At 44.8% G+C, this 16,384-nt stretch overlaps 1 protein-coding gene across 1 annotated transcript in view; it reads right to left on the bottom strand.

The window, feature by feature from the left end:
• Nucleotides 1-11,624, bottom strand: part of LOC135558418 (SH3-containing GRB2-like protein 3-interacting protein 1) — a 68,319-nt gene extending 56,695 nt beyond the window's left edge. The window contains exon 1 of the mRNA XM_064992205.1: nucleotides 11,186-11,624. Within this exon, the coding sequence (XP_064848277.1) occupies nucleotides 11,186-11,195 (10 nt within the window). The 5' untranslated portion in view covers nucleotides 11,196-11,624. The remainder of the gene's footprint in view (nucleotides 1-11,185) is intronic.
• Nucleotides 11,625-16,384: the final 4,760 nt, after the last annotated feature.

The following is a 16,384-nucleotide window of genomic DNA, read 5'->3' as shown; positions in this document are numbered from 1 at the left end:
GACATGTGATGGGATTAGTATTGGCCTCGTGGGCATGCCCAATGCAGACATGTGATGGGATTAGTATTGGCCTCGTGGGCATGCCCAATGCAGACATGTGATGGGATAAGTATTGGCCTCGTGGGCATGCCCAATGCAGACATGTGATGGGATTAGTATTGGCCTCGTGGGCATGCCCAATGCAGACATGTGATGGGATTAGTATTGGCCTCGTGGGCATGCCCAATGCAGACATGTGATGGGATTAGTATTGGCCTCGTGGGCATGCCCAATGCAGACATGTGATGGGATAAGTATTGGCCTCGTGGGCATGTTCAATGCAGACATGTGATGGGATTAGTATTGGCCTCGTGGGCATGTTCAATGCAGACATGTGATGGGATTAGTATTGGCCTCGTGGGCATGCCCAATGCAGACATGTGATGGGATTAGTATTGGCCTCGTGGGCATGCCCAATGCAGACATGTGATGGGATAAGTATTGGCCTCGTGGGCATGTTCAATGCAGACATGTGATGGGATTAGTATTGGCCTCGTGGGCATGTTCAATGCAGACATGTGATGGGATTAGTATTGGCCTCGTGGGCATGCCCAATGCAGACATGTGATGGGATAAGTATTGGCCTCGTGGGCATGTTCAATGCAGACATGTGATGGGATTAGTATTGGCCTCGTGGGCATGTTCAATGCAGACATGTGATGGGATTAGTATTGGCCTCGTGGGCATGTTCAATGCAGACATGTGATGGGATTAGTATTGGCCTCGTGGGCATGCCCAATGCAGACATGTGATGGGATTAGTATTGGCCTCGTGGGCATGCCCAATGCAGACATGTGATGGGATTAGTATTGGCCTCGTGGGCATGTTCAATGCAGACATGTGATGGGATTAGTATTGGCCTCGTGGGCATGTTCAATGCAGACATGTGATGGGATTAGTATTGGCCTCGTGGGCATGTTCAATGCAGACATGTGATGGGATTAGTATTGGCCTCGTGGGCATGTTCAATGCACTTCTACATGTGGCTTGACATTTCTATACTAAAACAGGATTAGCAAATCCTGCCACATTGTTTACATTTGGTTGAGATGTTTTCTCCATTTGGAATGACACTATTAGAAATAGGAAAATCACTAATACGTCTGGGATAACTTGTGTGTGTGGGAATCATTTGCTAATAACTTGAAAGAAAACAAAAAGCTGATACTGGATCAGTGTGTAGGTTTTTACCTTTTCATTAGACAATTAATGACACTAACCATGTTGAAGGATACCAGATTTCCTTCTACAGATACACTACACTACTTTACATGCCATCATGAATTGTATTAGTACAAGCCCTACCGTAGCAGACTAAACTCCACTTTCATTATAACCTTCCTTTCGTTCGTTAGCCCTACCCCTTGTAATGAAGGTAGGCCTCATTAAGGATGACACGCCCCGGAGAAAGATAGCATTAGCAAATATCACTATTATGAGGCTGTGCAGAAAGGAGTTGATGGTTATATTTCTAAAATACATGTTGCTTGAAAGTTTCGTATTGGCCCCGTGTGGCTCAGTTGGTAGAGCGTGGTACGTGCAACGCCAGGGTTGTGGGTTCGATTCCCGACCAGTATGAAAGGTAAAAAAGCACTCTACTGTAAATTGCTCTGAATTAGAGCGTCTACTGAATGACAAAAATTGTCAACGTATCATCCTGCTGTAAATTAATATGCAGTTCAACATGATCACCACAAGGTGTCAACGCTAGCATTTGTATTATAGTCTAGCTTTACTAGATATAAACAAACCACTAGCTAGGTCTCGTACTGTGAGGTTCATAATGCATTTGAGGCCACAAGCTGGAGGTTCATTAAAACGACAGTATGTTTCTTCATTGAAACTAAGTGGACAATACACTTGGGTAAAATATAGTTGTCTTTTGGAGGAAACAGTAGAAGAGCTACGAGAGACAGATTGGTGAAGGAGGAGAAAGGTTAATAGCAGGGTAATTACTGCTGCTAGCTAACTTTTAATGTAAACAATGTGACCGTCAAACAATGGATTCGTATGGCAGTTCATTTAGTTTAGTTATATGGTTGGTTGTTGTGGTAAAAATATATCTATCTAGCTGGTGAACAAGGTAAGCTGATCCTTCTCCACCTTCACACCACGCTAGCTCTGTGGTTATTTGATGTGCTAGCCAAATGTAGCTAACACAACCAGAGCAAATGGATAATAAACAGGAAATAAACGTTGTCTGATGATTTTGTTTAGTGGATCTGGTAGCAACAAGGCAATGTGTGTATATATCACTTTTTTTGGTTGGATCAAGAAATAGGAACTTGTCATGTTTTGTGCTAGCTTGCCAACTAACTAAGGTATGTAGTAATTATGGTGCGCTGCAGCCCCCAATGTTTACCGGGGAACCTCTTGGGGTGAATTTTACCTCAATAGTCTCCCATGGCTTCCTCTCTTTGTCTCTTTTCCTTCATTTGCACTGATGTGAAAGAGCTGGACAGTGACAAATGCAGAGGAAAATTATTGGGGATGAACCTACTTTAGACTATTGAGATGCACCCAGTTTTCACTTTCCCTCTCCACTCCAAACTCTTTAATGGACGACTTACCCCTGTCTACTAGGGGTCGTATCTCAATGCCATGAGCCCTCCCTCTGTCTACTAGGGGTCGTATCTCAATGCCATGAGCCCTTCCTCTGTCTACTAGGGGTCGTATCTCAATGCCATGAGCCCTCCCTCTGTCTACTAGGGGTCGTATCTCAATGCCATGAGCCCTCCCTCTGTCTACTAGGGGTCGTATCTCAATGCCATGAGCCCTCCCTCTGTCTACTAGGGGTAGTATCTCAATGCCATGAGCCCTCCCTCTGTCTACTAGGGGTAGTATCTCAATGCCATGAGCCCTCCCTCTGTCTACTAGGGGTAGTATCTCAATGACATGAGCCCTCCCTCTGTCTACTAGGGGTAGTATCTCAATGCCACGAGCCCTCCCTCTGTCTACTAGGGGTAGTATCTCACTGCCATTAGCCCTCCCTCTGTCTACTAGGGGTCGTATCTCAATGCCATGAGCCCTCCCTCTGTCTACTAGGGGTAGTATCTCACAGCCATTAGCCCTCCCTCTGTCTACTAGGGGTAGTATCTCAATGCCATGAGCCCTCCCTCTGTCTACTAGGGGTAGTATCTCACAGCCATTAGCCCTCCCTCTGTCTACTAGGGGTAGTATCTCACAGCCATTAGCCCTCCCTCTGTCTACTAGGGGTAGTATCTCAATGCCATGAGCCCTCCCTCTGTCTACTAGGGGTAGTATCTCAATGCCATGAGCCCTCCCTCTGTCTACTAGGGGTAGTATCTCACAGCCATGAGCCCTCCCTCTGTCTACTAGGGGTAGTATCTCACAGCCATTAGCCCTCCCTCTGTCTACTAGGGGTAGTATCTCACAGCCATTAGCCCTCCCTCTGTCTACTAGGGGTAGTATCTCAATGCCATGAGCCCTCCCTCTGTCTACTAGGGGTAGTATCTCACAGCCATTAGCCCTCCCTCTGTCTACTAGGGGTAGTATCTCACAGCCATGAGCCCTCCCTCTGTCTACTAGGGGTAGTATCTCAATGCCATGAGCCCTCCCTCTGTCTACTAGGGGTAGTATCTCAATGCCATGAGCCCTCCCTCTGTCTACTAGGGGTAGTATCTCAATGCCATGAGCCCTCCCTCTGTCTACTAGGGGTAGTATCTCAATGCCATGAGCCCTCCCTCTGTCTACTAGGGGTAGTATCTCAATGCCATGAGCCCTCCCTCTGTCTACTAGGGGTAGTATCTCACAGCCATGAGCCCTCCCTCTGTCTACTAGGGGTAGTATCTCAATGCCATGAGCCCTCCCTCTGTCTACTAGGGGTAGTATCTCACAGCCATGAGCCCTCCCTCTATCTACTAGGGGTAGTATCTCACAGCCATGAGCCCTCCCTCTGTCTACTAGGGGTAGTATCTCACAGCCATTAGCCCTCCCTCTGTCTACTAGGGGTAGTATCTCAAAGCCATGAGCCCTTCCTCTGTCTACTAGGGGTAGTATCTCACAGCCATGAGCCCTTCCTCTGTCTACTAGGGGTAGTATCTCACAGCCATGAGCCCTCCCTCTATCTACTAGGGGTAGTATCTCACAGCCATTAGCCCTCCCTCTGTCTACTAGGGGTAGTATCTCAATGCCATGAGCCCTCCCTCTGTCTACTAGGGGTAGTATCTCAATGCCATGAGCCCTCCCTCTGTCTACTAGGGGTAGTATCTCACAGCCATTAGCCCTCCCTCTGTCTACTAGGGGTAGTATCTCACAGCCATGAGCCCTCCCTCTGTCTACTAGGGGTAGTATCTCACAGCCATGAGCCCTCCCTCTGTCTACTAGGGGTAGTATCTCACAGCCATCTCTATTTCTGTCCATTGTGCCTATATGTTACCAAAGACCTGCAGCTTGCACATGGGCACTGAGGCTTACGCTACCATAGCTCTCATTGATGAATGGCGAGAAAGCCTCAAATCTCAATTGTATTAGAGCCTAGGAGCTGCCAGCTTGACATGCAAGTCAACAAATGGTTCAGTCGTCACTGACATGTCATGTTATCGATGGTATGCTTTACAAATAATCTTTGTCAATGAAGCCTTTTATACTCCTTGGCCATTCATTCAGCAGGCCTAAGCAACCTGCACGTAAGCCATGTTAAACCATGTATGTGTTTTGTTAGCAATGCATACCATGTTGACATTATGTCTCATCTGAAAGGGATGTATTAGCATTAGTTGATGGTGAATGAATGCAACTCTATTGTTCAATATCTATGATTTATTATCATTACCATGATGGCTTGGGTTATAGAAATTTAACAAATGGAGAAATGTCACAATGAAAACACTAATTAAAATGGTTTAGGGGCATCCCAAGTGGTGCAGTGGTCTAAGGCACTGCATCGCAGTTGCTAGCTGTGCCACTAGAGATCCTGGTTTGAGTCCAGGCTCTGTTGCAGCTGGCCGCAACCGGGAAACCCATGGGGCAGTGCACAATTGACCCAGCGTCGTCCGGGTAAGGGCAGGGTTTGGCCAGCAGGGATGTCCTTGTCCCATCACGCTCTGGTGACTCATGTGGCGGGCCGGGCGCAGTGCACGCTGACACGGTCGCCAGGTGTACATTGTTTTTTAACCCGGAAGCCAGCCATTGGTGAGGCTGGCTTCTGGGTTAAGAGGGCATTGTGTCAAGAAGCAGTGCGGCTCTCGCGAGTCCGTACTGGAATTGCAGCGATGAGACAAGACTGTAACTACCAATTCAATATTATGAATTTTGGGAGAATAAATGAATAAATAAGAATGGTTTGATAATGTCCTCTTGATATGATGGGTAGGATCATCGGCGAATGGGTAACTGATTCACACATTCTGAAATGAGCTGGCATTATTTCAGCCAACAGATTAGAATAGAACAGAATACACTAGAGCTCACAGAATGCATTATTTCAGCCAACACATTAGAATAGAACAGAAAACACTAGAGCTCACAGAATGCATTATTTCAGCCAACACAGTAGAATAGAACAGAAAACACTAGAGCTCACAGAATGCATTATTTCAGCCAACACAGTAGAATAGAACAGAATACACTAGAGCTCACAGAATGCATTATTTCAGCCAACACAGTAAATGTAATAGAACAGAATACACTAGAGCTCACAGAATGCATTATTTCAGCCAACACAGTAGAATAGAACAGAATACACTAGAGCTCACAGAATGCATTATTTCAGCCAACACATTAGAATAGAACAGAATACACTAAAGCTCACAGAATGCATTATTTCAGCCAACACATTAGAATAGAACAGAATACACTAGAGCTCACAGAATGCATTATTTCAGCCAACAGATTAGAATAGAACAGAATACACTAGAGCTCACAGAATGCATTATTTCAGCCAACAGATTAGAATAGAACAGAATACACTAGAGCTCACAGAATGCATTATTTCAGCCAACAGATTAGAATAGAACAGAATACACTAGAGCTCACAGAATGCATTATTTCAGCCAACAGATTAGAATAGAACAGAATACACTAGAGCTCACAGAATGCATTATTTCAGCCAACAGATTAGAATAGAACAGAATACACTAGAGCTCACAGAATGCATTATTTCAGCCAACAGATTAGAATAGAACAGAAAACACTAGAGCTCACAGAATGCATTATTTCAGCCAACAGATTAGAATAGAACAGAATACACTAGAGCTCACAGAATGCATTATTTCAGCCAACACAGTAGAATAGAACAGAAAACACTAGAGCTCACAGAATGCATTATTTCAGCCAACACATTAGAATAGAACAGAATACACTAGAGCTCACAGAATGCATTATTTCAGCCAACACATTAGAATAGAACAGAATACACTAGAGCTCACAGAATGCATTATTTCAGCCAACAGATTAGAATAGAACAGAATACACTAGAGCTCACAGAATGCATTATTTCAGCCAACAGATTAGAATAGAACAGAATACACTAGAGCTCACAGAATGCATTATTTCAGCCAACAGATTAGAATAGAACAGAATACACTAGAGCTCACAGAATGCATTATTTCAGCCAACAGATTAGAATAGAACAGAAAACACTAGAGCTCACAGAATGCATTATTTCAGCCAACAGATTAGAATAGAACAGAATACACTAGAGCTCACAGAATGCATTATTTCAGCCAACACAGTAGAATAGAACAGAAAACACTAGAGCTCACAGAATGCATTATTTCAGCCAACACATTAGAATAGAACAGAATACACTAGAGCTCACAGAATGCATTATTTCAGCCAACACATTAGAATAGAACAGAATACACTAGAGCTCACAGAATGCATTATTTCAGCCAACAGATTAGAATAGAACAGAATACACTAGAGCTCACAGAATGCATTATTTCAGCCAACAGATTAGAATAGAACAGAATACACTAGAGCTCACAGAATGCATTATTTCAGCCAACAGATTAGAATAGAACAGAATACACTAGAGCTCACAGAATGCATTATTTCAGCCAACACATTAGAATAGAACAGAATACACTAGAGCTCACAGAATGCATTATTTCAGCCAACAGATTAGAATAGAACAGAATACACTAGAGCTCACAGAATGCATTATTTCAGGCAACAGATTAGAATAGAACAGAAAACACTAGAGCTCACAGAATGCATTATTTCAGCCAACAGATTAGAATAGAACAGAATACACTAGAGCTCACAGAATGCATTATTTCAGCCAACACAGTAGAATAGAACAGAATACACTAGAGCTCACAGAATGCATTATTTCAGCCAACACAGTAGAATAGAACAGAAAACACTAGAGCTCACAGAATGCATTATTTCAGCCAACACATTAGAATAGAACAGAATACACTAGAGCTCACAGAATGCATTATTTCAGCCAACACATTAGAATAGAACAGAATACACTAGAGCTCACAGAATGCATTATTTCAGCCAACAGATTAGAATAGAACAGAATACACTAGAGCTCACAGAATACATTATTTCAGCCAACACATTAGAATAGAACAGAATACACTAGAGCTCACAGAATGCATTATTTCAGCCAACACAGTAGAATAGAACAGAATACACTAGAGCTCACAGAATGCATTATTTCAGCCAACAGATTAGAATAGAACAGAATACACTAGAGCTCACAGAATGCATTATTTCAGCCAACACAGTAGAATAGAACAGAATACACTAGAGCTCACAGAATGCATTATTTCAGCCAACACATTAGAATAGAACAGAATACACTAGAGCTCACAGAATGCATTATTTCAGCCAACACATTAGAATAGAACAGAATACACTAGAGCTCACAGAATGCATTATTTCAGCCAACAGATTAGAATAGAACAGAATACACTAGAGCTCACAGAATACATTATTTCAGCCAACACATTAGAATAGAACAGAATACACTAGAGCTCACAGAATGCATTATTTCAGCCAACACAGTAGAATAGAACAGAATACACTAGAGCTCACAGAATGCATTATTTCAGCCAACAGATTAGAATAGAACAGAATACACTAGAGCTCACAGAATGCATTATTTCAGCCAACACATTAGAATAGAACAGAAAACACTAAAGCTCACAGAATGCATTATTTCAGCCAACAGATTAGAATAGAACAGAATACACTAGAGCTCACAGAATGCATTATTTCAGCCAACACATTAGAATAGAACAGAAAACACTAGAGCTCACAGAATGCATTATTTCAGCCAACACAGTAGAATAGAACAGAAAACACTAGAGCTCACAGAATGCATTATTTCAGCCAACACAGTAGAATAGAACAGAATACACTAGAGCTCACAGAATGCATTATTTCAGCCAACACAGTAAATGTAATAGAACAGAATACACTAGAGCTCACAGAATGCATTATTTCAGCCAACACAGTAGAATAGAACAGAATACACTAGAGCTCACAGAATGCATTATTTCAGCCAACACATTAGAATAGAACAGAATACACTAAAGCTCACAGAATGCATTATTTCAGCCAACACATTAGAATAGAACAGAATACACTAGAGCTCACAGAATGCATTATTTCAGCCAACAGATTAGAATAGAACAGAATACACTAGAGCTCACAGAATGCATTATTTCAGCCAACACATTAGAATAGAACAGAATACACTAGAGCTCACAGAATGCATTATTTCAGCCAACAGATTAGAATAGAACAGAATACACTAGAGCTCACAGGATGCATTATTTCAGCCAACAGATTAGAATAGAACAGAATACACTAGAGCTCACAGAATGCATTATTTCAGCCAACAGATTAGAATAGAACAGAAAACACTAGAGCTCACAGAATGCATTATTTCAGCCAACAGATTAGAATAGAACAGAATACACTAGAGCTCACAGAATGCATTATTTCAGCCAACACAGTAGAATAGAACAGAAAACACTAGAGCTCACAGAATGCATTATTTCAGCCAACACATTAGAATAGAACAGAATACACTAGAGCTCACAGAATGCATTATTTCAGCCAACACATTAGAATAGAACAGAATACACTAGAGCTCACAGAATGCATTATTTCAGCCAACAGATTAGAATAGAACAGAATACACTAGAGCTCACAGAATGCATTATTTCAGCCAACAGATTAGAATAGAACAGAATACACTAGAGCTCACAGAATGCATTATTTCAGCCAACAGATTAGAATAGAACAGAATACACTAGAGCTCACAGAATGCATTTTTTCAGCCAACAGATTAGAATAGAACAGAAAACACTAGAGCTCACAGAATGCATTATTTCAGCCAACAGATTAGAATAGAACAGAATACACTAGAGCTCACAGAATGCATTATTTCAGCCAACACAGTAGAATAGAACAGAAAACACTAGAGCTCACAGAATGCATTATTTCAGCCAACACATTAGAATAGAACAGAATACACTAGAGCTCACAGAATGCATTATTTCAGCCAACACATTAGAATAGAACAGAATACACTAGAGCTCACAGAATGCATTATTTCAGCCAACAGATTAGAATAGAACAGAATACACTAGAGCTCACAGAATGCATTATTTCAGCCAACAGATTAGAATAGAACAGAATACACTAGAGCTCACAGAATGCATTATTTCAGCCAACAGATTAGAATAGAACAGAATACACTAGAGCTCACAGAATGCATTATTTCAGCCAACACATTAGAATAGAACAGAATACACTAGAGCTCACAGAATGCATTATTTCAGCCAACAGATTAGAATAGAACAGAATACACTAGAGCTCACAGAATGCATTATTTCAGCCAACAGATTAGAATAGAACAGAAAACACTAGAGCTCACAGAATGCATTATTTCAGCCAACAGATTAGAATAGAACAGAATACACTAGAGCTCACAGAATGCATTATTTCAGCCAACACAGTAGAATAGAACAGAATACACTAGAGCTCACAGAATGCATTATTTCAGCCAACACAGTAGAATAGAACAGAAAACACTAGAGCTCACAGAATGCATTATTTCAGCCAACACATTAGAATAGAACAGAATACACTAGAGCTCACAGAATGCATTATTTCAGCCAACACATTAGAATAGAACAGAATACACTAGAGCTCACAGAATGCATTATTTCAGCCAACAGATTAGAATAGAACAGAATACACTAGAGCTCACAGAATACATTATTTCAGCCAACACATTAGAATAGAACAGAAAACACTAAAGCTCACAGAATGCATTATTTCAGCCAACACAGTAGAATAGAACAGAATACACTAGAGCTCACAGAATGCATTATTTCAGCCAACAGATTAGAATAGAACAGAATACACTAGAGCTCACAGAATGCATTATTTCAGCCAACACAGTAGAATAGAACAGAATACACTAGAGCTCACAGAATGCATTATTTCAGCCAACACAGTAGAATAGAACAGAATACACTAGAGCTCACAGAATGCATTATTTCAGCCAACACAGTAGAATAGAACAGAATACACTAGAGCTCACAGAATGCATTATTTCAGCCAACACAGTAGAATAGAACAGAATACACTAGAGCTCACAGAATTCCAGAACATTTAGTATAGAGACACAACAATGGACATAACCTTGAGACACGACTATTGAGTACACACACACACACACACACGTACACACACACAAAAGAAACCCTGCCAAGACGGACAGCTGTGAAGTGAACATCTATCCTCCCCTTACAAATACCCCCCCCCCCACACACACACACACATGATAACCACCCCACATGCTAGCCTACGCAACAAACACACAGATGTGCCAGATAGCCTATTGCAAAGCACTAGCACCCAACATACCGCCTTGATACCCACAAAAGCGTATTACCAAGCACTAGCACCCAACATACCGCCTTGATGCTCACAAAAGCGTATTACCAAGCACTAGCACCCAACATACCGCCTTGATGCTCACAAAAGCGTATTACCAAGCACTAGCACCCAAAATACCGCCTTGATACCCACAAAAGCGTATTACCAAGCACTAGCACCCAACATACTGGGGGTAGGAGAAGAGAGGGAGGATGTAGAGAATAAAAAGGAGGATAGGAGGAGGGGATGGGGTGGGGGTACAAATAATTACCTTGTATCATAGTTGCTGATGTTCATTCCTCTGTCCCCCGCCACGGATGGAGGGAGACCGGCGACAGATGGATAGACGGACGGATGTAGAAATCCGAGATATTTCAAGTGACTAAAGGATGCCGGGATTGGGCATTGCTAATTCCCGAACGGCTCCCCAGTGAAGCAGACTGTCGTTTCTCCCTACGGGGGGTGGGGGAGGTATCCAAGCAGGCTGACAGGCAGGGGAAGTGGAAGAGATAGAGACCCAGGAAAGGTGCAGCGAATCGGGTGAAGGGCCCTGCGCGTTAGGCTCCGGTCGCCTCAACAGCACAGACACACGGCATCAGAAGTGGATGCTGAGGAGGAAAGGCAAAGGAGAAAAAAACTGAGAGCGAGAGAGAGGCAGACTTGCTTTGGCAATGTAAACATATGTTTTCCATGCCAATACAGCCCGTTGAATAGAGAGAGAGAGGAGAGAGAGAGAGAGAGAGAGAGAGAGAGAGAGAGAGAGAGGGGAGAGAGAGCGCGCAAGGGAGGAGGGAGTCGGAAGCTTGCTGATGTCACACCTGGGCAGAGCCAATCCCGGCACTCCAGTAATCATCTGCTTTGTCCTATCGCTTCTGTACCCTGATGCCTTAGCCTTACCAAATAAAGTACAGTATGAAGGTAGGCTAAAACTGCTTCTCCAATAGACATCCCCGATCACACTTCTAGGCGATGTCATGGCGACTTTGGCTTGCTAAGCTCATGCTTATAAATACGTCATCGGGTCTAACAGTCGTCTGGCGCCGACCTGCGCATGTGCAAAAAGGCACTCCTTCGATATTAAATTGAAAACCTTGTCAGTTTGTCACTTTCACGAGGTTGGAGTAATAACGTGTTCCACAACATAAGACATTGGTTCGAATCTAGGTCGTGCCTCTAGATTTCAAGAAAATGAACAACTAAGGAATAATTGTTCTCCCATTGACTTGTCAAACCTGGCCTGGTCTGTTTCGCACGGGTTCCCGGAAGTTTCGTGAAGTTGCGCATCTGGGTTTAGAAACTCTGTGCACACAGATTGGTCCGTGAGCAGACCCACTGTACTATACACACAATTATAAACTGGGTGGTTCGAGCCCTGAATGCTGATTGGCTGACAGCCGTGGTATATCAGACCACGGGTATGACAAACCATTTATTTTTACGTCTCTAATTACGTTTATAATAGCAATTAGACACCTCAGGGGTTTGTGATATATGGCCAATATACCGTGGTATAATGGCCATATACGACACCTCCTCTGACCTCATTGCTTAATTATAAACTGGGTGGTTCGAGCCCTAAATGCTGTTTGGCTGAAAGCCATGATATATCAGACCGTATACCACGGGTATGACAAAACACATATATATTTTTTTCTTCTCATTTTGTCTGTCATAGTTGAAGTGTACCTATGAAGAAACTTACAGGCCTCTCTCATCTTTTTAAGCGGGAGAACTTGCACAATTGGTGGCTGAATAAATACTTTTTTGCCCCACTGTATATATAACCAGGGTCTCCATTACGCGCCCCTCCTTCTCCTGGTCCCAGTGGGATTCGTCTCTCTCTTCCACAGGAATATGATGGGACGGCTGCGAACTGCCAGGGATTCCTATTACAACTGGACTTATACCTGGCAACCGTCCACCCGGCTCCTTCGGGCTGTGAGAGGGTGTCCGCCCTCGTCTCGTGCCTCACCGTGAAAGCCCTGGAGAGGGCCAACGCCGTGGAGAGAGAGGGAGATGCAGCGTTGGACCAGTTTGAGGAGTTCACCCGCCCGAGGGTAGAGTGGTGGGAGAGCGCCTCTTCCATTTGAGGCAGGAGACGAGGAGCTGGGAGGGGAGGTGCGCAGGGAGACCGGAGGGGGTTCCATCTGTGGCCGCAGAGGGCACACTGCCGGTCGGTGCCGGGTTGGTTCCTATTGGTATCGAGGCAGCAGGTGAGCTGGTACCATTCTCACCCAGAGCCCTCTGTTTGCACATATGTTTGTGTATGTCACTTTCCCTGAGTTTCCCCCGTATTCCCAGCATAAGGTGCTCGTCGATTCAGGCGCGGCTGGGAATTTTATAGACAAATCGTTCGCCCACAGTTTTGGAATCCATATTGTTTCTGTGGCTGTCCCCTTCTCCGTTCACACCTTAGACAGTCATTAGGGTCAGGGTTGATTAGGGAGGCCACTGCTCCTCTGGGCATGGTGACGCAGGGGGGTCACAAGGAGAGAATGAATCTCTTCCTTATTGACTCTCTTGCGTTTCCCGTGGTGCTAGGCCTACCCTGCTTAGTTTGGCATGACCCCACTGTTTCTTGGCCACAGAAGGCTCTCACGGGGTGGTCGCAAGAGTGCTCGGGGATATGTTTAGGGGTTTCCGTAGGTGCTACTACGGTGGAAAGTCCAGACCAGGTCTCCACCGTGCGCATTCCCCCTGAATATGCCGGTTTGGCTCCCGCCTTATCCATAAAGAAGGCGACTCAATTACCACCCCATCAACGGGGTGATTGTGAGATAAATCTCATGGTAGATGCTGCACTTCCCAGGAGTCACGTGTATCCCCTATCACATGTGGAGACGGAGGCTATGGAAACATATGTCCCCGAATCCCTGCGTCAGGGGTACATTCGGTCCTCCACGTCACCCGCCTCCTCAACTTTCTTTTTTGTGAAGAAGAAGGAGGGAGGTCTGAGCCCGTGTATTGACTATCGGGGTCTGAACCAGGTCACTGTGAGGTATAGTTTCCCACTGAGTCAATGCAAGGGGCACGCTTCTTCACCAAACTAGATCTCAGGAGCGCTTACAACCTGGTGCGTATCCGGGGAGGGAGACGAGTGGAAGACGGCTTTCAGTACCACCTCACGGCTCTATGAGTACCTCTATGCGCCATCTGTCTTCCAAGCCTTTGTAGATGAGATTGTCAGGTACCTGCACGGACAGGGTGTAGGGGTGTATATTGATGACATTCTGATACACTCCGCTACACATGCCGAGCAAGTGTCCCTGGTGCGCAGGGTGCTCGGTCGCCTGTTGGAGCATGACCTGTACGTCAAGGCTGAGACTGTTCTTCCAGCAGTCGGTCTCCTTCCTAGGGTATCGCCTTTCCACCTCAGGGGTGGAGATGGAGAGTGACTGCATTTCAGCCATGCGTAATTGGCCGATTCCCACCACTGTAAAGGACATGCAGCGGTTCTTAGGGTTTGCCAACTATTACTGGAGGTTTATCCTGTGTTTTGGTCAGGTAGCTGCTCCCATTACCTCACTGCTGAAGGGGGTCCGGTGCGCTTGCAGTGGTCAGCTGAGGCAGACAGGGCTTTTAGTCACCTGCGGGCTCTGTTTACCTCGGCTCCCGTGCTGGCCTATCCGGATCCATATTTGGCGTTCATAGTGGAGGTGGACACATCCAAGGCTGGGATAGGAGCTGTGCTCTCTCAGCACTCGGGTATGCCTCCAAAGCTCCGCCCTTGTGCTTTCTTATCGAAGAAGCTCAGCCCGGCGGAGCTAAACTATGACGTGGGGTATCGGGAGCTGTTGGCTGTCGTCAGGGCCTTGAAGACGTGGAGACATTGGCTTGAGAGGGCTAAACACCATTTTCTCATCTGGACTGACCACCACAATCTGGAGTACATCCGGGCAGCGAGGAGACTGAACCCTCGCCAGGCAAGGTGGGCCTTTTTTGTCACCCGTTTTGTGTTCACCCTTTCCTACAGACCAGGCCCCCAGAACGTGAAGGCAGACGCATTGTCCCGGCTGTATGACACAGAGGAGCGTCCCATGGATCCCACTCCCATACTCCCCGCCTCCGGCCTGGAGGCGCTGGTAGTGTGGGAGCTGGACAGGAACATTGTGCAGGCGGTACGTGCAGAGCCTGCTCCCGTCCAGTGTGTCGCTGGACGTCTGTACATCCCGTCTGCTGTTCCTGACCGGTTGATCTATTGGGCCCACACGTCACTCTCTTCTGGTCATCCTGGGATCGGTCAGACAGTGTGCTGTTTGAGCGGAAGGTACTGGTTGCCTACCTTTGCTAAGGACATGAGGGTTTATGTTTCCTCGTGCTCGGTGTGCGCCCAGTGTAAGGCTCCTAGGCACCTGCCCAGAGTGAAACTACACCCCTTACCCGTTCCACAACGGCCTTGGTCGCACCTCTCGGTGGATTTTCCTACCGATCTTTGGAAAGCGTTAATGGAACGTCTGGGGGTCTCGATCAGCCTTACTCCAGGGTTTCACCCCGAGAGTAATGGACAGGTGGAGAGAGTGAACCAGGACCTGCCGGGGGAGTGGGCAGCTCTCGTACCCTGGGTAGAGATGGCACAGAACTCGCTTCGCCACTCCTCCACTAACCTCTCCCCCTTCCAGTGCGTACTTGGGTACCAGCCGGTTCTGGCGCCTTGGCATCAGAGTCAGACCGAGGTTCCTGCAGTGGACGACTGGTTCACCTTTCATTTTCCATTTGTTTTGTCTTGTCTTCCCTCACACCTGGTTCCAGTTCCATAATTACATGTTGTGTGTTTAACCCTTTGTTTCCCCCATGTCCTTGTCCGGTATTGCTTATTGTAAGTGTTTGTGCACGTTATGTCTGGCGTGCGAAGTTTTTTTTTCCCATTTGTATATATTTATTGTTTTCGTTCACGGTGGTTTTTATTATTAAACTGCACCATTGTAACACAGTCTTTGCTCTCCTGCACCTGACTTCTCTGCCACCAGGACGCACTCATTACAGTGATTGGAAGACAAACTGAGGTCGGTTGGTCGGTTGTGGTAATACATCTAACTTATTATGAAAGTTAGATGCCAATCAACATATAAAGTCCAAAGAAGAAAAAGCCTGGAAGGAGGAGAGATGACTAAAAACGCCTCAGTTGACCGTTTTATGTGTGGATTAATTGCCGGGGTAGAGGAGCAACAGCAAGCTAGCTAAATAGGACAAATTAGCTACCAACACCAAGCTAGCTAAATAGGACAAATTAGCTACAAACACCAAGCTAGCTAAATAGGACAAATTAGCTACCAACACCAAGCTAGCTAAATAGGACAAATTAGCTACCAACACCAAGCTAGCTAAATAGGACAAATTAGGTGCTATAGAAGAAGGATTAAAATGTGTGTGAAGGGAGGGATAAGGGTTCTTATGTGGTATCTGGGTAATTGTCGTAAGACATTTTAGTTCAGAGGCCGTCTATAAAGAAAATAACCATTAAAATACTCAC

The sequence above is a fragment of the Oncorhynchus masou genome, chromosome 17, assembly GCF_036934945.1.
Source record: "Oncorhynchus masou masou isolate Uvic2021 chromosome 17, UVic_Omas_1.1, whole genome shotgun sequence".
Lineage (NCBI taxonomy): Eukaryota > Metazoa > Chordata > Actinopteri > Salmoniformes > Salmonidae > Oncorhynchus > Oncorhynchus masou.
Note: the sequence above shows the minus strand (reverse complement) of the source record. Positions and strands in the feature narration are given on the sequence as shown.